General features: G+C 37.7%; 1 protein-coding gene across 1 annotated transcript in view; it reads right to left on the bottom strand.

Moving 5' to 3' along the window:
• Nucleotides 1–22,980, bottom strand: part of CNTN3 (contactin 3) — a 310,295-nt gene that overhangs the window by 72,613 nt on the left and 214,702 nt on the right. Inside the window, exons 7-11 of the mRNA XM_068557391.1 lie at nucleotides 22,858–22,960; nucleotides 22,146–22,330; nucleotides 18,032–18,168; nucleotides 16,763–16,892; nucleotides 14,080–14,230 (exon numbers count right to left, since the gene is read on the bottom strand). Coding sequence (XP_068413492.1) covers nucleotides 14,080–14,230; nucleotides 16,763–16,892; nucleotides 18,032–18,168; nucleotides 22,146–22,330; nucleotides 22,858–22,960 — 706 coding nt within the window. The remainder of the gene's footprint in view (nucleotides 1–14,079; nucleotides 14,231–16,762; nucleotides 16,893–18,031; nucleotides 18,169–22,145; nucleotides 22,331–22,857; nucleotides 22,961–22,980) is intronic.

Raw genomic sequence — 22,980 nt, 5'->3', positions numbered from 1 at the left:
GCTGAAAAACAACGTCTATCTATTCCTCAAGAGTCTTAAGTCTTAAAACTCAAAGTTACCCTTGGATTATGAGAAAGAAAAAAAAATTAAAATTCATATTTCATTTTAAGGACATTAACTTATATATTACTCAATGTTCTCTCCATCACAATCCATTGAAATTGGACATATCCATTTGCATACTTTTGCCTAGGAAGAGTTGCATATCTCCTTATCAAATGGCTTCATTCAATCTTACAAACAGTGTGGATTGTGTTATTAGCAGTATTTTTCTCTGCTCATTAGTTAAAAGTGTTGAGCCAAAACTGTGGATCTCAACTAAGCGATGGATCTATTGGCATAGGTTTGGTACACTAACCGTGGATATTCACTCTACAAGTATTTACTGAACATGTACTATGGACCATGCTCTGTAATAAGCAAAAAGGATTTACTGGTAAGAATTTATTCTGTCCTAATGAAACTTACATTCCAGGAAATTTGAACTCTGGCATATTTTTTGTCTTCAATGTTCATTTTGTGTGTATTCTAATAAACTGTCCTCAAGTTCTTTTTGGAATGAGGCATGATGTTAGTAAATGAAATAAACTAGAAGACATAAAGGTATTAAAATGAGTAGTCATAAGAAAATAATATATAATAAATTTAGTAAGGTATAAGGTGTTTCAAGAACCTAAACTAGAAAAACATATAATTTATATCAAGCTATAAAAACTATGATTTTCTCATTTATGTAAATCAATAAATACTGCAGAAAATTAAGTGCCTAATACAATCTTTAAGTTAAAGGTGCTTCCTTCTTTAGCATTTGAATGTAAAAGGTTAGAAAATAATTTTTTCCCAAAACAAGACAGATTTTATATATTCAGTCCCAATTACAGATGTTTTTTCAGAATTGCAAGACTCTCAAAGGGTCAAATGCTCTCGTGCGCCAACAAAAACTGCTCTAGCAATGACATCTACATTAAGACAGGATTATAAAATACCACAAATAATATCAGAAAGTGGAAAACACATGAAAGTACAAAATGGTTTTTTTTTAAAATTTGTTAGGCAGTAAGAAATGTAACTCAGTATACCAATTCATTAGAACTTACAGAACAGATCATAAATTATGAATAACTCCTTTCCAGCATAACTATGTGGGAGGCATCAACCAACACCAACAATCCGCATGTTTATTCCTTTTTCACAGAAGTGCAATGGCACCTCACCTAGTCATTCATTCAACCATTCTTCCATCCATTCTCCCCCTATTTCTATTAAGGGCTTCAGGGAGGGGGAAGAATAAACTAAAATATAGCACTTTTCATATTTTAATAGGAAGCCTCAAGTAGAAATCTATAAAAAAAATCAATTTTATACATTTCTAAGAAATTGCTGCAATAAATTAGATAAGAAAATTATAGGTACTTTTAAGACATGGGAAGCGATCCAAAAAAAGAATAAAATTCACTTCAACAAATATTTGTTGAGTACTTATGACACTCTAAGTGTTTTGATAAACACATGTATGAGTAAGAACTAGCCCCTATCCTTTAGCGACTTTCAATCTAATGGTGCGGGGGGTGCATAGAGTTCACCACAACTATCAATAAAATCTGATGCTTTGGTATGAAATTTTGTATCTGAGGTACAAGTTCATCCAGCTCTACCTCAAAACACACAATATCCTTTTCTCCATTTCCTCCACTGTTACCATAAATCAAGCCTCCAGTACATCTTACCCTGACAACTCCAAGTTGCCTCCTAACCAGATTCATTGCTTTCCCCCTTTCTCTCCTCAACCCACTCTCCACACTACAGCCAGAGTTACCTTTTAACCAGAGTATGTCACACCCTGTGTTAAAATCACCAATGACTTCTTATTCCATTTAAAATAAAATCCAGCAGTTTTATCACTGTCTTCAAAGACCCCATTTCTGGATTCTGCCCATCTCTGGGACCTCATATTTCATTATTCTCCCTTTCTATGCATGATTCTTCAGTCACACTGGCTTTGCTCCAGATTCTCAAATGAGTCAATTTCATTCCCACCTCCAGGCCTTTGTTCTGTTGGGACCTCTTCCTGCGAGGCACATCTTCCAATTCTTGGCATGACCCATTGCTTCTTACTATTTAGTTCTCTGTCCAGAAGTTACTTCCTTAAGGAGGGCTTTCTTGAAATACCCTATATGATTATACACTTTTTTCCCTTAATGGCTAAAGAAATTATCTTCTTAACTTATTCATATGCCGTCTCTCCCTTCTGCAAGTTACACAAGGAAGGGACCATATCTGTCCTGTTCACTGTGGTTTTCTCTGAGCCTGGAACAAGGCATGCCGGGTGGGTGTGCCAGACTGTATTTCCCAAAGGTGGCCACAGTAAGATTTCCCATCCCAAATGCTCTCCTAGAATCTTGCTATAGTACTCTCCCATTAAGAGGTGCAGTCAAATCCCCCTCCTCCTGAATCTGCTCAGCTCGGTGATTCACTGGTAACCAGTGGAATGCCAGGAAAGTAAGGTTTTGTGTCTTCTGAGCCTAGCCTATTCAACTTCCACCTTGCTTACTTGAATATTCGCTCTTGAAGACTTTAGCTGCCATATAAGCATTTCAGCTCCCCGTGAGGCTACCATGTTTTGAGGGAACCCAAACTAGCCCACGTGGAGAGACCACATGGAGAGGCTATGGGCCTGCCAGAGAGAAAGCAGTACATGGCCAGCCCCCAGCTGCTCCAGCTCCAGCACAAGCCTGACTGCAACCACGTGAGACGCTCCGAACAAACAGTGCCGAGCCAAGCCTTTCCCCAATTCCTGACCCATGGAAACCGCGAGCGATAATAAAGCGATTGCTGTTTTACACTATTAAATTTTAGGGTGATTTGTTATGCAGCAATAGTTAGTGGGAACAGTAGGTGCTGAATAAATATTTGATGAGTAAATGAATGTTGAAATGAATAAACATGTATGGAACAGTGACCACGTCTACAAAGACAGAGAAGGTGAGAATCCAGGTGAGATGGCCTTCTGCACAAACAGCCACAACACACTGTGTTAAATGATACAGTTGGGCCTAAAGAAACCACAAGGGTAAAGCAGAAGGAAGAGCAATTAATCTCGCCTATTGGGCTTGGGAAAGGCTTCCCATGGTGAGTAACATTAAGCTGGGCCTTGAGCGATAAGCAGGGGTTTGCAAGATAGAGAAGAAAAGACATTCCAGCCAGAGTAAATCACAGGAGAATAAATGCAGAGTGCAATGAGAATTCTGTTTTGTCCTCCTTTCTTTTTAAGAATTACTCAGAGGGCAATGGTAGGCACTCTTGATAATGTTAAAGGAGTCAATACTCTTATTTTGAGAGAAGTCTCCTGTTTTTTCCTGTCTTAAACATTATTAGAAGAAAAAGTGCAATGGTAGTATGTTATGATATGACAGGGGTCCTCAATAAAATATTTTTTCTTTGAATTTTCAGTGAAAGCAGAGATACAGAACATTGACTGGGCCGTAGGAAAATGCATGTGGGATTTTGGGGCTTGAGTGAGAAATTCTATATGACCAAACGGATGTGGTATGGAGGGACATACCCAGTAAATAAAACATCTATGCTGAGCATGGTTATGAATTAATGTACCCAGTTCTAACACAGAACTGGCTGGAAGTAGATTCCAATGCCTAGCATTGGGATTCACTAACCTGCTTTCCCCTACCAAAATCATAAAACTGACAAAATATTTTTAAAGGGGCCCTAACTTTTACAATCCATAAAAATCAAATTTAAAATATGGATTTAAGAACCACATGGTCACCTGCAAAATTTAGTTGATATAATTTTAGAACCCATTTGACAGCTACAAATTCTTTAATAACATCTGGGTAGAATTTATTCATGGTTAAATAATGTAAAACTAATCTGGTTGTTGTAAAAGAGAAAGGTCTTTACTCACCTTTCTTTTAACCCAGTCTTGTTACTCTTACCGTATCTGAGAAACACGATGAAAAAAAATAATATTAAAAACTGCAGATTTGGGGATTAGTAGCTGCAAACTATTATATATAGAATGGATAAAGGACAAGGTGCTACTGTATAGCACAGGGAACTATATTCAATACCCTGGGATAAATCATAATGGAAAAGAATATGAAAAAGATTGTATATTTTTTCTATAACTGAATCACTTTGCTGTACCGTAGAAATTAATACATCGTAAATCAACTATACTTCAATAAAATAAATTTTAAAAACCTGTATCAACAGTAGCAGGTCCCTTTTTTTTGAGAGCCTATGTAGAAGCCACCAGAGTAGATGCTTCACATACTTTATTATTTTTATCGTTGCAACTAGAGTCTACTGAGATAAAGAAGGAATGAACGTGAGAGAAATGGGGCAGGGCAGAGTTGGAAGTAATTTGTCCTCTCTCTGCCTGTCAGGGGAGATCAGTTTTTTTTAGCCAACCTCTTGCTCAGAGTTGGCTATGCCACCAAGCAAATGCCACCTATCAGACCAACTAACCCTGAAAAGTAAGAATTTCTGGCCCTGTTGCACAAAGTAAGGAAACCAAGGCTCGGGGGTTAAGTAACCTGCCTAGTATCACACAGGTGGTATGATTGGACCCACGTCTTTTCGACTTCGATGCTCTGCTCTTACCAAGTACTAAAATTAAATCAAGAAGCAAATAAAACTTACATTTAACTTCATCTGACATGGTGAATAATGTGCATAGTGATTAGTATACTGCATGTCAATCATGCATAAATAATGCATGTAAGTAATGATACAAATATGCAGAAAATTAAGCTGCCTGCGGTTAAGAGGAGAAGATCTGTAGGTCTCTGTTGGTGGCTGGAGAATGGGGACTGGAGGAGAGAAAGTGATTATGATCCCTTCCCATGAGTCCCATTTCAAACCCTTCCCATGAGTTGCATTCCAAACCCAAAGTCTTGGGTTGCATTAACTCCTCTCTTGATTATCTTCACTCTTAAATACTAGCTTAATCTTCTCATAGGGTGTGGGACTTATGGGGCAAATGCACCATTTCCTCTTCTCTTTCCAGCTGGAAGCATGAGAGAAATGGAAATATGGGTTGGGAAACACAGAGACAGAAGGAGACTGTTCTCTGTTCTCTGAGACTCTTGCATATTTACCCAGGCATCTCAATCTCGCCTTCAAAAAAAATTATCTTCCTTTGATGTTCACCTCCTCCGAAGGAGAGAGATGGTTCTCTACCTGGGAAAGATCTCAGCTTAGCCTTTCTTATTTACCTGATCATATGTGAACTTTACCTTGGACACAATCGGAATACATAACCAGTTTCACCTCCTGTCTATGCAATCATTTTGTTCAGATGGTGTTTTCCCTACTTTTTTGCTTTCCTTGGTTTCACAGATCCTTCAAAATGGAGCTACAACATCACTTCCTTCGAGATACCTCTCTGTATGGAGATGCCTGCCCACTGCCCCAAGATGCTGGCTGAGACAGCATCTCTTCTCTGTGCTTCTTACTGGCTTATAAACACCCCATGATAGACAGGGTGGCAATGTCCTGTTTCCTCGGGCCAGCCTTGGCTTCTATGTGTTGTCTTGGCGGGAATTACTAACAGGGTCCCCTTTCTCTTTCAAAATGTCCCAGATTGTAGAATAAATTATATATGGTCACTTTAATTATACAGTCTCTCCCAGAATAACTGATGGGTAAATTTTCCACATCCTAAAAGAATGTGTGGGCTCCTGGAGGGCTCTTGATGTTTCTTATTCATTTATGTATTCCCAGGGCTGGGCACTGTCCCCAGTGCTGAGTAAAGATAAGACAAACTAGTGGACAGCCTGAGTACCTTCCCTGCAGACAGGAAGCAAGGACATCAATCTCGATACAACTAACATCCAGGTTCTGACAGTTGGCAACATCACATGTGTTAAATAAAATTCTCCTTTCTTCTTGTAAATTTACCAGTAAGAGATTAATCTAGAGTTAAGGGTACAGAAGTAAAGGATTGGCTGAGATCTTGGCTGTGTACCCAAGGGGAGATGAACTGATACTCTCTGAGCTTCGTTACCTATCTGATGGTTGTGAGGGGACAGCTGTTGAGATAGGGAGACAAAGGGTGATGGGGAAGATAATCCAGATGGCTTTTTGGTGAAAGGAGCAATGGCAGGCAGAGAGAGAGCAGCATTTTGAACAGTATGAAGAAAAATCAACTCCACTGTGATAAGAGACAGAGGAGCCAAGAAATGTGAGGAAATGGGGAGGGAATGGAGATAGAAACGATCTGGCAAACAAATTCTTTTTCTTCATCTAAGAGCTCAAGCCAAGGGAAATACCATCTAACAGATTTGCTGGATAGTAACAGAGTCCCCAGACACATCTTTACAAAGCAAGGCTGTGGCGACTAGCAGTAGCAATGGCAGAAATGCCAAGTGGTTCTCGCTCTGATGGAATTATCCTGTTTACCGGCAAAAGTTTAGATTCTACTTCTAAGTAACATCATCGAACTACTCAGTGTTTCACAAAAGGGCCAAGATGACCAGTTGGGGGCATTTCTTGAGCTTTGAAACTCCTATCCAAAGCCACTCATGAAATTAGGATGAGATGACTATAAAATCGCATGCAAAATTTTGTTTAAAAAATTAAGGTATAATTTATAGACAAAATAATCCACCTTTTTTGCTGTACAGTTCTGCGAGTTTTAACAAATGAATGTAGACATGTAACCACTGTCATAATCAAGATCCAAAACAATTCCCTCACCCCCCAAAATTCTCCCATGCCCCGAAATAGTCAATCTCTCCACCCACTCCCTGCCCCTGACAAGCAGTGATCACTGTTTTTTGTCTGTAAAGCATGCCTTTTTCCTGTCTGTCATATAAACGGAATCATACAGCATACAAAGCTCACTGTCTTTTAAAGCCAGCTTCTAACTATATGCAAAAAATACATTAAAATTGGTTAATACATTTTAAAAACATTGTCTGGATTATGGCTATTAATATTTGGGGAAAATCTTTATTTCTTTCTTTAAAAAGCATTTAAATTTCTATAGTATTAAATGCTGCCTAGAACCTTTGAAACAATTTTAATGTGTTTAATTAGAAATAATGGGCCATTTTTTTACTCTCTTCTGAATTGAGGCCATTGTAATAAAATATTTACTATTATAAGCAATAGCATTCAAGTGAAAGCCCCATTTTTAAAGATAATTGGCTAATGTGTTTTAAGTACCACTAAGTGAAACAGAAAAGCCAAACATTCTTTAAAATATGCCAGCTGGCTATTTCTTCTTGCATACCAAGCCCATTCACATTCTCCAGGTTCTTTTAGAATTTTCCTTGGCTTAAAGGAGACATAACTTCCTGTTTTATTTCAACTCTTTTGAAAACATGTGGATTTAAGTGAATGAATGCAACAGCACTAAAATGTTGAAATTTAGTGAAAAACCACTGGATGCTCAAAGGGTAGAGCATTTCTGTTTATAAAAGAAAACCTCCTTTCTGAAGGGTGAAAAGCAGAATAGTTTTTCTCAGTACTGGATGATACAAATATCAAACCAAAAGAAGGAAAAAAACTCTACTCAGAAGTAATACTAGTAATTTAAAAGTTTAGAAGATCTGCATTCCAGGTGACTTAACTGGACCTTGACTTAATGTATCAATTGCTTTATACATTGTGACTGTTAGTCATTTAAATGATATTGTAAAAACAGACATCTTCTACTTACATTTAAATTTCCATAAGCTTCAGAATTAAGATACAGACCCTCCTTTAATTTAATGATTTACTGTCTAATGATATGTACCTTCCTAGAAATTTTTATCCACTGTCATGGTTTCAGCTACCACCTGTATACACGTAACACCTAAATTTCTATCTGTAGCTCAGGCCACTCTCCTGAGTTCCAGTTTTATACAGTCAACCTCTAAAAGCACACAGATATATCCAGTTGGTTTGTCAACAAGCATTTCAAACTGAAACAATTTCAAATTGAATTTATCATATTTGCCCTCACCTCTGCTCCGTCTGTATTGTTCCCTGTCTCACTAAATAGGTCTACCACCATCCTGATGCCTGAACCAGAAATTTAGGATTCAGCCTTGACTAGCATCTTCTCTCCAACTCTTTAATCGAGTCCTCTGTCCTGCTGATTTAACTTTGTCACAACCCCTCAATACTTCTCTCCATTCTCATTGCCATTTCTTTATTTCAGGCTCTAATCCTCTCCTGTTCACACTGTTCAATTGCTGCTAACTGGGAATCTTGCCTCAAGTTCCAACTGCTCCGATTCATGCTCTCTACTGCCACCGTTGTGATTTTTTTTTAAACATAAATGTGATCTTTCTCCAGGACACATATCTGGAGAAAACTATAATTCGAAAAGATACATGCACCCCAATGTTCACTGCAGCACTATTCACAATAGGCAAGACATGGAAGCAACCTAAATGTCCATCGACAGATGAATTCATAAAGAAGATGTGATACATATATATATACACACACACACACGCACACACATACATACATACATACAATGGAATACCACTCGGCCATAAAAAACAGTGAAATAATGCCATTTGCAGCAACATGGATGGACCTAGAGATTATCATACTAAGCAAAGTTAAGTCGAAAGAAAAAGACAAATACCATATGATATCACTTATATGTGGAATCTAAAATATGACACAAATGAACTTATCTACGAAATAGAAACTGACTTGCAGACATAGAGAACAGACTTGTGGTTGCCAAGGGGAAGAGTGGGTAGGGTAGGGAAGGATTGGGAGTTTGGGATTAGCAAATGCAAACTACTATATATAGAATGGATAAACAACAAGGTCCTACTGTATAGCACAGGGAACTATATTCAGTATCCTGTGATAAATCATAATGGAAAAGAATATGAAAAAGAAGGTATACATATGTGTAACTGAATCACTTTGCTGTACAGCAGAAATTAACACAACATTGTAAATCAACTATATTTCAATAAAATAAAGTTTTAAAAAATAAATAAATTTGATCTTTTAACTGCTACTTTATTTTGTTGCTTTCACAGGAAATAAAGCCCAAACTCTATTTCATTTGGCTTCCCGCGTCATTCACAGTAAGATCCTTGCTTACCTCCATGGCCTCGTTCCCTCTGTAGCCCTCCCTCCTAAGTGACTTTCCACTCGAATTGCACTGAACATCAACTGCCTATTCTGTCCTTGCCTCTGTGCCTTTGCACAGGCTGTTCCTCCTACCTTGAGCACTCTTCTCCAGTGAATCCTAGTCATCGTTCAAATCTTGGTATAGATACTACATCCTCCAGAAAGCCTGCTCTGCACCCTAAATTGGAGATGGGGCCTCCTCAAGTAATCACCGAACATTCTGTACTTTGCCAATTGAGTTTTATTATAAAGGCCCTGTGTTACCTTCCTGATACTCTGAAAATCTACAAATAATGGAATTAACTTCTCTGGTGAAAATTAAATACCTAGTGCCTAGCACATAGTAGGTATTCAAAATATTTTCAAATGAATGAATGAGCACTTAATTTTAAGAGCTCAGGAATCACTATGTGCATTATAAGCCCTTGTTATCTATTCAGAGAAGCTTTACTAAGACCTCTGTTGGGAAGTAATCCCTTTATTACCTTAGCTTGAAATGCTCTCTCTACTTGAAAGCACTAACACTGATTTTCTTCAAAACCTTTCTGTAATTCAGGTGTCTCACTCACTTAGATCTACATTACTATGGCTGATGCAAGATTCAAAACTGTAACTGTGCTGATATAAAAACTTTCAAACTAGATAGATTATAATTATTCAAACATATTGTGTGGTTTACATAGTAGACATATTTATCAATTTATATAATTTTTAAAAGACATATTTAATCCTTGAATTTTTTTTTCTGATTCAGGCTTTGAATGATACTATATATCTATATAAATATATAGATATCTATGTTTATGTGTATATCATACTATATATATATATATATATATATATGTATTATACATAGGCTTAATCAAAAGTGCATTTGTCAACAGCCCATATGCTAGGCTAGAGAAAGCTTTCCTATTTATCATAAGTTTCTTATTCACTGACAAACCCATGTTGATCCACCAAAAAAACCCCAAATAAACAAAACAAAAACCGAAACACAGAAAGAAAACTAAGTAAAAATTTTATGGATTTAAAATCTTGCCATAAATATCCCATCAAAAATGTTTGCCTTCTCTTATATTTTCAAATGCATCAATGAATTCATTTGTCCCCAAGATGAGATTTGAGTCTCCATGTTTGATGTCGGAACAGCCCATGACTGAACAACCACAATAAATCTATCATTTAAAGTGCTTCCCCAGTTTGGCTTAAGCCTGCAGACCAAGAGGGATGGACATGGTGCTTTTGTTGCCAAGTGATGGCTCAGACCCACTCTGATTTCACATGAACTTGGAGAAGATTCAACTCTGCAACTTGTTCCATAATTGCTTCTAGCAGCTTTTCCCCTAAGCATCAAGGCCCTGGCATATCAGTGCTTTTGCTGTCCAAAGAGATAAAAGCAAAATCCAAACCACCAGACCTGGTGCCATGTACTGAATATTAGGGTTTCCCCAAAATTTATATGTTAAATCCTAATCTCCAAAGTGATGGTATTTGGAGGCAGGGCCTTTAGGAGGTGATTAGATCATGAGGGTAGAACCTTCATGAATGGGATTACTGCCCTTATAGACGAGACCTCAGAGAGCTCTCTGGCTCGTTTTCTGCTTTGCTGAGGATATAAGGAGAAGGCAGCTGTCCTTACCAGAATTCAACCATGCTGGCACCCTGATTCTGGCTTCCATCCTTCAGAACTGTGAGAAATAAATTTCCATTGTTCAAGCCATCCAGTTCATGGTATTATGTTATAAAAGCTCAAACTAAGATACCTGGGAAAGACTGCAGCACTATGGACCCTTCTCTTAAACGTGTTTCCTCTTTTTGACCTTATTTTTACACCTGAAAGTTTCCTTATTCACTGGGGAGATGTTAGAAATACTTAATACAAAGGATAGGGTAAGTAGGCTTGAAAGGGTCAGAGAAATAACTTTTATGAACATGAGACATGGTTGGAGTAACCACCGCTTTCCCCCCTTTCTTCTTAAAACATAATCCCAATTTCTCATTGGGCACACTCTGACCCAGGAAAGAAATCTGTATTTCCCAGCCTCTTCTGCAGCTAAGTTTGGCCAGGGAACTAATTTCTGACCAGTAAGGCATAAGGAAAATTATTGGATGGGGCTTCTGGGAAGTTTCTTAAAAGGGAGTAAATGTATCTTGATTTCTACCTTCCTCCTTCTTGTCATTGGGGGATGACATTGGGAAGGATGTCTTGGGAGGCTGAAGCCCCAGCAGCCATCCTGGTTCCTGATGTGAGGACGGTAGAGCAGCAAGATAAAAGGAGTGTGCATCTCTGATGACTGTGGTCTCCAGGGAGTCTTAACTGCCTATCTTCCCAGAGACCAACCAGCCAATGAACTGCCCAACCAACCAACAAACAAAACAAATTCTATCTCTTTCAGCCACTGTTACTTCCAACATTTTATCTGTAACATAACCTCATTTTTCTGATCAGCGGATCTACAAATATCAGACATCATGGTAAACGCTTACTTTATAGCAACTGTATAAGGTGGGAATTATTCTTTCTATTTTATAGATGAGGAAATTAATGTTCAGAGGTGTCACATAACTGACCTAATGATACCAAAGTAGCAAGTAGCCAAGTCAAAATACCAGGTGAGATTCTAGAATTTAAACTTTTTTCCTGCATTATCCCATCACTCTCTAAAGTGGGCGTAAATCTCTCCTGTGTGCCTTTAGCTAAATCTCTTAATCTTTTATCCCCTTTTAAAATTAAGATTAAAAACCTCTGCCTACTATAGGCACTACTGTGAGGACAAGTGGGTTTATTATTTTGCAAAGCATTTAAGTCCTTGGAACATAACCATTATTTAATGTATGCATACAATTAAAGCTCTAAAATGTTTCTGACAACAAAAAAGTTACCAGTTATACACGAACACTTAACTTCCATCATAGCCAAAATTAACTAGTTTGTGCCTATAATTGTTTAAACTAGCTTCAACAATTAAACTCCAAATCACTAATTAATTTCCTGCCCCAGAAATCTATTCTGTGCCACCTAGCCCTTAGTTGGATTGTGTTTCGTAACCACTCAGCTGACAACTTGGCCTTGTCCCCCTGCTGTGGCTGCCTTTTAACGGAGGTGTCTCCCATAAAATATCTGAGGGAGAGCAGATTGTGTTGTCATAACCAACTCACAAAAAAAACTCTGGGACTGTAATGTAAAAGCAGTTCAACCTGGTTGTCTGTCTGCAATAAGACTTGGCAATTTTGGAAAAGTAAATCTACATTTCTTCGTCTAAGAAACCGTTTGTTTGTTTTCCCCCATCTCCAAAAAGAATAATTTGGACCCCATGACTTCAAAGGCTGAGACCACCTCTCAGATTCGGGGCTCCCTATACACAATGTGGCATTGAAAAAGCTTGATGGTTATGCCCTAGCTATGGGACTCATCCTGGCTATGTGACTTTAGGCAAATTACATAATTTCTCTAAGCTTTAGTTTTCTCATTAGTAAAAATGGAGATGATAATAAGATCTAACAGCACAGAGTTGCGGAGATACTGAAAGGAGATAATACGTGTAGAGTTCTGTATTAGTTTCCTTTTTCTCCAATTACAAGTTACTATAAACTTGTTTAGTGGCCTAAAACAACACAAATGTATTATCTTACAGTTTTGGAGGTCAGAAGTCCAGTATGGGTCTCAATGGGCTAAAATCAAGGTTCTGTCACGGTTGTGTTACTTTGGAAGGTCCTAGAATCATTTTCTGCTCCTTCAGGTTGTTGGACGAATTCAGTTCATTGAGGTTACGGGGCTGAGCTCCCTATTTCCTTGCTGTCAGCTGAGGATTTTCCCATTTTATAGAGGAGTCTGAAACTCCTTTGTTCATTGGCCCCCTTCTACCATCTTCAAAGCCAGCAATCCCAATCAGGGTCCCCCTCATGCTGGAAATCTCTCCTGCTCTTCTCTCATTACCATACATTTCTTTCAAACACTGCCTCTGTCTTCTTCCCCTTTCAAGCGCCCAGGTGAATACTTAAGGCAACCCAGATAATCCAATATAATCTCCCCATTTTAAGGGCAAACGGTTAGCAACCTTAATTCCATCTTTAACTTTCATTATCTTTCGCCATGTAATGTAATAATATAAATCATATGTCTTCAGGATAAGGACATGGACATGTTTGGGGCCATTATTCTGCTTACCAGAAGCTTTCAGCACAATGCTCCAACAGGTAGTAAGTACTCAATAAATAATAATGATAGCCAATACTTATGTTTACTCTATGCCAGGTACTGACCTAAGTGCTATATGGATATTTATGTCTTTTATCCACATAGCAACACTCATAATGTGAAGTATGCGCTAATATCATCATAACCATTAACAAATGGGGACATGAAACACACAAAGAGTAAGTCACTTCATGTAGCTGGTAAAAGAATACAGATTTGAACCCCGGTAGTCTGAGTCCAGAAGCTGTGCTTTTAAGTAGGCCCCATTCTGCCTCTTCATTTTAAATATTATTACAGTAAACAGGAAATCAAGAAAGCTTCTGCTTAAACTAATACCTGTGAAGCTAAATTATTTCAATATAGGGCAACAGCAAGAGTGGTATTCATCTGGCATATGCTGCCGTCATATCTTCTCTTTGCCCTGTGATGCTGGGCCACCAGGAGCTGAGAGAGGGCCTGGGTCCAGGGCTGGCATTCCTTTGTCATCCCAGTTTGAGTCTTACCAGGCAAATGGGGAGGAAACTCCTTTCTAAAATATTCTATGTTGGAAGAGGTGAGATAAATCTCTGTTTTTAGATTTCAAAACCTGGTGAGTATCATCTTGAGAGTATTACAAACAAAAATACTGCTATTGTGGTTCTTGAACACCTCACATTTTATCGAAATGCTACTGCATTTCACTTCATACTGAACACCTGCTTTGGCATCACGATGGAAAGTGAGAAGCAAATAAATCACCACCTTTCTGGACAACAGAATACCTTTCAGTCTCCTGTACGGGCACATCTCCTTTCTTCCAGGAAGAGAGCGCCCTGGGGGAAGCTCTGGGTTTACAGTCCAAGCTGACCTCGCTGCCCACCTGCACCTGAATCAACTTGTTCATCGGAGTCTTTGAAAAATCTGGAGCAGAAGCTAAAAAGGAAGAAAGAAGAAAGAATGACAATTCGAAGTCTGATTTCATTTCTTTAAATTCCCGTCAATTTCAAAGGTTGACTTTATGATTTTTTAAAGTTTCTTGATACATAAGATATCGGTACTTGATTTATTTGATTGACTGGGTACCACCTCCAGGACGATTTCAATGCTTAAAAAGTAAGTCCTACCATTGTGTTTTCTGGCAAGTTCTAATTCCTGAGACAATTACTTTATATGAGAATTTTTAAAGTTTACTATGAAGTTTTAAAATAGCTCAGTCATGAGTTTATTAAAACTAAAGGCATTTAATAGAATGTTCTTGAAAGTTAGTTCCATGAGGACTACAGTAGGGTTGGTCTCTCTTGTGACTTCAAGGACACAGATGTGGCACAGTGCCTGGCACTCATTAGATGCTCAGTAATGTTTTTAGAATGAAGGCTGAGTACTGAATTCTTATTCTCTTGTATGAACAGTAACAAGATCTATTACAAAATTTTCATGTGGTTAGCTTTAACTTCCAAGTTGGAGAAATATATTATAACTTAACATTATTATATTAAGTTACAAAATTCCATTAAATACTATAATATGTAGAAAACATTATGCTGGCTAATAATGGATAGAATGCTGATCCTGAAACAATACCTGAACATTCAAGAGACATAAAAATGTATCATTTGAATTAAGTATGTTACTCAGAAAATCATCCTTCCTTTTACTGCAAATGCGGAAAAAAGTTAAGAAACGAGTGCATTTCCCCAAATATCTAATCCCCTGTCTCATGGCATACCCCAGTTAATATAACTTATTTTTTATAAGTGGAGATCATAGAAGGAATTATACTACATATATATATATATATATATATATATATATATATATATATATATATATAATTGCAGATAAAGAAGACATGTTATCCAAAGGTTGCTGGCCTTAAGAATTAGGATCCTGAGAGAGTAATTTTTACTAACACAAATGAAAAATACTTTTATATTTCAATAAAATCTTTTTTTTAAGCATAGATCATATATTTTCCCATATGAAAACCCCATGCAACACTGGGTCGGGACCCACCCATTTGAAAGATGAATAAACTATGGCTCATAAGGTTAATTTAACATAAGAGCACAGCCATGCTTCGACTTAAGATATGGGCAAATCCCACTTTCTTTCTGTCATGACACCCTACTTCTCTGTCACGGATAACACTAGCCAGATTTTCAGTTGATGATCTGCCCCTCCCAAGCTTCAGTCTTCCTGGTGCATGTGATTTGTTTCTTAACTTCCAGGCACCAAGAAAGACCTATTTTCCTCAAACCAGTGTTTTTCAATGAGACACTTCACATTTCGGGCTAGACAGGACTTTGTTGTGAGAGGCTACCTTGGGCATTGTAGGACATTTAGCAGCTTCTCTGGCAGCTGCCCACCAGATGCCAGTAGCACGTGCTAGCTCCCTTTTTCCCCACCTTCCCCTTACACCGTGACAGCCAAAAATGTCTCCAGAATTTGCCATTATCCCCTGGGGGCAAAATCATCCCCAGTTGGGAAATACTGGGTTAGATCAGGGCCTTTCAACCTTCTGGCCATTTGGGTTGGACCAACCATGGGTACGTGACTCAAATCAGGTACATGGGGCCAATGACATGTAGCACTGTGACTTCCATCTGAACAATTAAGAAAGCCATCCTTCCGCCACTAGGTTGACTGTGGTAATGAAAACAACATGCTGGGTAACATCATGCGGGGCCAGATAGTGGTGATGATGTTTGAGCCCTGGGTCAAGTCCAGCTGAAATCCAAATTCTCCATTTTAATAACACTGAGCAACAAACTTCCTCCCCTCTCCTCCTCTTTCTCTCCCTCCCTCCCTCCCTTCCCCACCACCCCCTCTTTCTTTCTTATTTATACATACTATGTTATGCTCTGACAATTTTGGTTGGACTTTAAGTCATTTGCATCTTAAACTGTTTTTCTGGACAACTGCCCTAAACATGATATAACATCTCCTTTCTTCTCCTATACCTAAAGTACAAGAAAAAAATAATTCATAATTTCAAGTACTTGAGCCTTGGTCAATTAAAGCTTTGGTCTGCCGAAAGCTTGATGCTTTCAGCAGAGTTATTAAAGACAAAGACAACTCCTTTTGGATCAATAAACTACTGATTTGAATTCTGATATTTACTTTTATGGACCAGCAACAGAGAATACCAGAGTCACTTATTCTCTTAAAAGGTACTACTTACTTAGTTGGTACTGCTGGAAATGGATAATAAGGATGTCTTAGGTCAACACTCTCTCCCTGTTGCTTCTCTACTTCAGTCTTTGGGCCTTAATTCTGGTCATAATTGGTGCTTTCCCTTAGAAATCATTAAAATGTGTGCCTTGATTAGAAACCCTGCATGATTCTGCTGTGATACTGAAAATGTTATTAGATGTAGGAATCTAATACGAAAAGTAAATATTTCTGCTTCTGGCAAATATGGAGGATTTAAGAAAAAAAATAATAAGACAAGAAAATTAGTCTTACCCACAACCTTGAGCTCAGCACTGGAATAGACGAGACCATGTTTGTTCTCTGCTATGCACTGGAACATGCCAGAATCGGTCACATTTAGGTTGGATATTGTAAGGGCACCATTTTCTATCTGTGTTCTCTCCTAGATGATAATAAAAATGTCTTGTGTATACCATTTTAGAAGACAAAAGATAACCACTGAATATTATTTCAATCATACACAAACCTCCTTAATTTTTCTCATGGGATTAGGCAATCTGAGCTGAAATTTAAACATTTCCCTTATTTGAAACAGTGAGAATGACTTAACATAACAGCTAGACATTGGAAATACTAATAAACGTCCTTCAGTCAAAGAGTATATCAGTAAAATGAACAACAAAGCACGATGTAAAATATTGCAACTATTTCATTTTTCCCTGTGGATAAAGTTGCAGACTTTAAGAAATCTACCATGCTTCCCACCCCATTAACTGGAAAGGTTTTCACCACTTTTTAAAATCATGCAAATTAAAGATATTATAAATTCTATGTATTAAAAAGGGTTCTGGGAAACACATTTATTAAAGGTTTGTAGGTATTATGAAAGGTTATGTGTAGAACTTTGAAGGAACATAACTGACTTAGTACACAATTTTTAAAAAGAGCAAAAATTACCTGGCTTGAGAAGAGAAGTGATTGAGAAAATAAGTACTCATGTAACAAGGTAATGAAGTAATCGATACATTTATTCTCCAGAGGCCATGCAAGTTATCAAACACGAAAAAGGAAATTACATTCTACATTTTATTAAAGTAAAGCCTTCTCTAATTTCAAAATGAAAAAAAATAGTGCAGTGGACCCTTGAACAACAAGGTTTGAACTACGGGGGTCCACTCATTTGCAGATACTTTTTCAATAGTAAACACTACAGGACTACATGGTCCCTGGGTGGCTGCATCTGTGGATGCAGAGGAATTGAGGACACAGAGGACAGACTATAAATTATACGAGGATTAACGCCTACATTGTTCATGGGTTGACGGTATATCATTTTATGTACTAAATTCATAAAATCACCTTTTCCCAATGAAATTCAATATTGAAAATATTTCCTCCTTGGCACACTGAGTACTCGACTTTATCCTTTTTACCTCTGTACCACTGCTTACATGAACGTGGTATGAACTGTTCAGATGAATGTATGCAAACTCACCAGTTGACTCTGGCACTGGTCACTGGGAAAGGCATTTATTTACACAAAGTGGGGACAGAGTGGATTAACCAGGCATGTTACCTTACCTCGAGCACAAGGGCTTCTCCATTTTTCAACCATCGGTAGGAGGGTTTGGGCTTACCACTTGCCCGACATTCCCAGTAAAGACTGTCCTCCACAGCTATTTCCACATCTTTTATGAGTTGAACCCAATGAGGCTTTGCTGCAATGGAAAAAAAAAAAGAAACTCAAACCACTCCACAATAAAAAACAAATACTTTATCCACATAAATATAAATGGATATGACTATGGGCAATAACAGATTAACGTAAGCATAGTGGCTAAAATTATATTTAATTCCCTAAGTATTTACTAAGTGGGTATATGAAACATTTCTAGATTTGAGGATGGATGTTACAATCTGCCTTTTCCTAAGTCAAACTCATTATGCTTTCTCTGTTTTTGAAATTCTGGGCACTGTATTACATTCTTCAGATGTCTATTAGTAGAAAAAAAATGCAGGTACGCAAAATAGATTTTCTTGTCCAAGTGCATTTTTGAATTATGAGATCACAATTGATAACAACTTAATATGTGAATGACAGCAGATACTAGTCTAAATTTGCACTAAAAATCAGCATCCATAGAAGAGAAACTTCTACAGTGGAGGAAAAAAATATTTCCTTCAACTTAGAAATAACTCTTAATTAAATACAAACTAGTGAACATCTTATGAACCTCTGTGCAAATGAAAATGTAAGCAGGGAAAGATGGATAAATTGCTTCAATTTGAATCAAACGATGTTTTATGAAAAAGAAGTAACTCATGCCACCTTAAATGATGTATGCAAAATCAGTTGCATCAGGTTCATTTGTCATTTTTACTTACATTTTAGAAGACACTTGGGAAATCCTTTTACAGATGGAAGCAACGTACCACTCATAATGAAAGTCATTCAATACACACAGTATATTCAGCCAAGTCTCAGCTTGTGTTTTAGACCCGAGACTAGGAGGTGAGATGTCTTCCTGGTTTCACATTGCATTATGCATGCGATGTGTACTTCGGGGTTCACATTTGCATCCTCCATATGGAGAAACAGTTTATCTATTTCTATTTAATTTCAACCATGGGAAGGTTTGTCTTTCTGTTTCTATCTCATAAAATTGCTTTTTTTATAACTGAAATTGAAATGAAAATATAGCTATTTCGCTTTTAGAGAAAATGTACCCATCTGAGTTTTACCTTATTTTGTTTTTTAAAAAATATAAACGACTTGCCCAGTCTGAAGTGTAGTTCAGTCCAAAATCACTCCTCTCTACTCTATATTAAAACACATTTTCTTCTTTCAGGAATTATCAGCCTCGGTGGACGGAGACTACAAATAAACTCACACATGATCCCTTGACTGAGACTCAAGTTTCTAGCAAAAGTTTCCACTGGATCCTCATATTACTATTCTCCAAATGGGAAGATAATTTGCTGGACTAAGCCAATCCTGAGATTACAACTGGTACATTTATTGTGATTTCTCCCCTTATTCCATCATACGAGATTCAAATATTCTACTGGACCATTTTTTACATGAAATATTAGAGCAGATAAGCAGAGAACTACGCGGCATCTATTGAATATACTAGTCTTTTTTAAAAAATAAATTTCTTTTATTTATTTATTTTTGGCTGTGTTGGGTCTTTGTCGCCGCGCATGGGCTTTCTCTAGTTGCAGCAAGCGGGGGCTACTCTTTGTTGCAGTGCGCAGGCTTCTCGTTGTGGTGGCTTGTTGCAGAGCACAGGCTCTAGGTGAGCGGGCTTCAGTAGTTGCGGCACGTGGGCTCAGTAGTTGTGGCTCAAGGGCTCTAGAGTGCAGCCTCAGTAGTTGTGGCGCACCGGCTTAGCTGCTCCACAGCATGTGGGATCTTCCCGGACCAGGGCTTCGGCTTAGCTGCTCCACAGCATGTGGGATCTTCCCGGACCAGGGCTTGAACCTGTGTCCCCTGCATCGGCAGGCAGATTCTTAACCACTGCACCACCAGGGAAGCCCTGAATATACTAGTCTTAAGCCAGAACTGTAAAGTAGCTTTTACGAAACTCTCTATCTCATTGATTTCTTTTCTTTTTATCTTTTTTTTTTTGTGGCTGGCCCACGCAGCATGTGGGATCTTAGTTCCCCGACCGGGGATCGAACCCGCGTCCCCTGCAGTGGAAGTGCAAAGTCTTAACCACTGGACTGCCAGGGAAGTCCATCTATCTCATTATTTCTAATTGGTTTCTTAGGTACATATCATATTACCTACATAATGGACTAAAGCAACAGTCTACCTCATTTACTAAGACCTCCTTTACTAAGTATAGTGGATGATGTTGGTTGTCTATTGTGCATCCATTTCCTCTCTCCTTTATTTCTAAGATGACCCAACTTATCGTTGAATTATCCTCTCTTCCATCACCTCGCATTGTCCACAAAATCCAGGGAAACCTGACCATATTCCGTGTTCCAAAAAAGAGGCTCTTAAGTTGTTTAAGCCAATTCTCCTAGCTGGTGATTGGTCTAGGAATGAACACACAGCCAATGAGATTTGAGAAGTGAATTGCAAGATGTTTTAGAGAAAGGAAGAATGAACAAGAACTAATGTGCTAGCCACTGCTGGTAGCCATTCTGTGACTGTAAGGGCAACCAATATGCAGAGAAAGGGAAAAGGTAGATAAGGGCAGAAAACACCCCACAGAGAAAACGTGCCAGGACCTGAATATAAGGCACATAAATGTCAGCTTAGCTTTGGATGTCTTGCAATACAAGTGTTTTATTATTTGTGCAGGGTCACTGTTCCATACAGATAAAAACATTCCTATTGAAACATTAAGACAGTTGGAATATCCTGTGTTTTCCTGTCATGGTCACTTCTTACCCTGGGTCAGGTAGTGGCTGCTTAGAAAGGAGAAAATAAACTAGGACTTGTTTGCGGTCGACTTAGAGCCGTACAGCCACGTGGGTTAAGTGTCCCCAACCATCTCCATATCATCCCACCAACATGTAGAACTTGACACCTGGGAAACTTCAACTTGGTGCTACGTATTCTAACCTAATCCTGTTACAAGATGGAAGAGTTAGAACACGGAATGACTCATGCTATTAAACCTTGCCTCCATTTTGTTCCTGACGGATCCTATAACCTTACCATAAAATAAGTGTCAATCTAATCACACATAATGCACGTGCAAACTTCACATTCTTTTGAAGGGGTTCATAATAAGCTCTATATTTTTAATATTTGTCTTTGCAAAGTTTTTCCTCTCTGCAACATTTTATATGCTGTACAAGTTTGCACTGAAAATTATTTCAAATTCCAGTTTTTAAAATAAACAGAATATACTGCCATTTGCTTTTCACAAAAGTGTTCAATTCCTATTAGTTTTACAATGTTTCTAATGATTAAACTGCAAAAATATATTCACTGAGCTTACATCTTCCCATATTTAGTAGTACGTTTTGTAAAATCATTTATTTCTGCTTTCTAAACCCTGCTTTCATCAAAATACCTAGTATATTTTTTTAATAAAAGGGATTTGAAAACAAGTTTGGGGAAAAAAGATAATCTAATTTTCCTACAAATAGACTCTAAATAAAGGTAACGTTACTAACCTTTCTTTACCCAAATTGAGCAGTACATCAAATAAATGTGCTTATAAATTAAAGGCAGCAAACATGGTACACCATGTTATTGGAAAGGATAGAATAACACTGAGGAAGTCAAGTAAGCCTGGGTTTATGTGGTTTGTCTAATGCAGTAATTGCAAGTTTTCCCAGTAGACAGTTTCTTTCTGCTTAGTAAAGACCATAAAGAAAGATACAAAATCCCATTTTCTAGAGGTAAGGGCAGACAGAAAGGAGATCTCTCCTTGTTACTGTTAAGTGAGTAAATGGTTACTCTTAGGAAAAAAAATGAAATATTTCATTATCATATCAATCAGTTTAAAATGCAGTAAGAGTATATTATGCCTCCAACTTCATTGCAAAAATTTATTTTCTTAAATTCCTTCTATGCTAAATATCCTCATTTAACAAAATGTAGAGCAGAAAAAGTTGGACCCTGGGATTCTGCTAAAACCTCCTACTTCACCCCCACCCAGTCCCAATAACAATAACGTTTAGAGAGATTGAAAGTTAAAAATCCAATATGCCCAAAGTGAAGGCTCACCATAGTAAGTGAGACGTCCCCTGGCGACATTTTTTCCTCGTGAATTCTCAGCAATGCATTCATAGGAACCTGCATCTTCCTGTTGGAAGTTGGGGATTTCAAGCACACCATTGGACTTCCTCAATTTAATTTTAGTGGAAAAAGGCAGTCCATCACTTCTTCTCCAATTAATCTGAGGTACAGGACTAAGAAGAAATTTGTCAAGTTATTTGCTATTTTAAACAGAGGTCTGGAAGCCTTTTAGGCCTGACAAAATAAAACTTTCTTAGGATAGAACAAAAAAGGCACAGATTTTCAAATGCAGAACACAGACAGTTGTCAGTCACATAAACCTGCAAACGCCAAGATTTATCTCTTTAAGTTGATATTTTAATAAAATAAACTGTGCATTTTCTCTAGTTAATTCATGATTTAGAGAAAAAAGTCTAATGTATACTCACTGTATTATAATACAACAAATGAACAAGCAAAAGAAAAATAACACCAATTTAGTTTATGAAATTAGGCAGGCATAGTCATTTTCCGTAAATCGCCTTTAAAGTTTCAAACTAAATTATACATGTGCATTTCCCCTGTATTTTAATTTTTTCTTTGCTTCTAAATGAAAGAAAATTTTAGAAAATAAGGAAAAGAAGAGGCTGTTAAAAGCTATCTTGATCTCTTACAGCAACCTAACATTTTAGCATATCGGTGTAAATGTTATAAAACTTACTTTCCAAGGGCAAAACATTCCAACTTCACAGTTGAACCTTTAGCTGCTGGAAGAGTTTCTGGAAACTGAACTTCTATTTTCGGTTCATATTCACCCATCACTCCTGTGAATCCACAATACAAA

This window comes from Eschrichtius robustus, chromosome 12 (assembly GCF_028021215.1).
Source record: "Eschrichtius robustus isolate mEscRob2 chromosome 12, mEscRob2.pri, whole genome shotgun sequence".
Taxonomy (NCBI): Eukaryota; Metazoa; Chordata; class Mammalia; order Artiodactyla; family Eschrichtiidae; genus Eschrichtius; species Eschrichtius robustus.
This window is presented reverse-complemented; position numbering and strand designations above follow the sequence as displayed.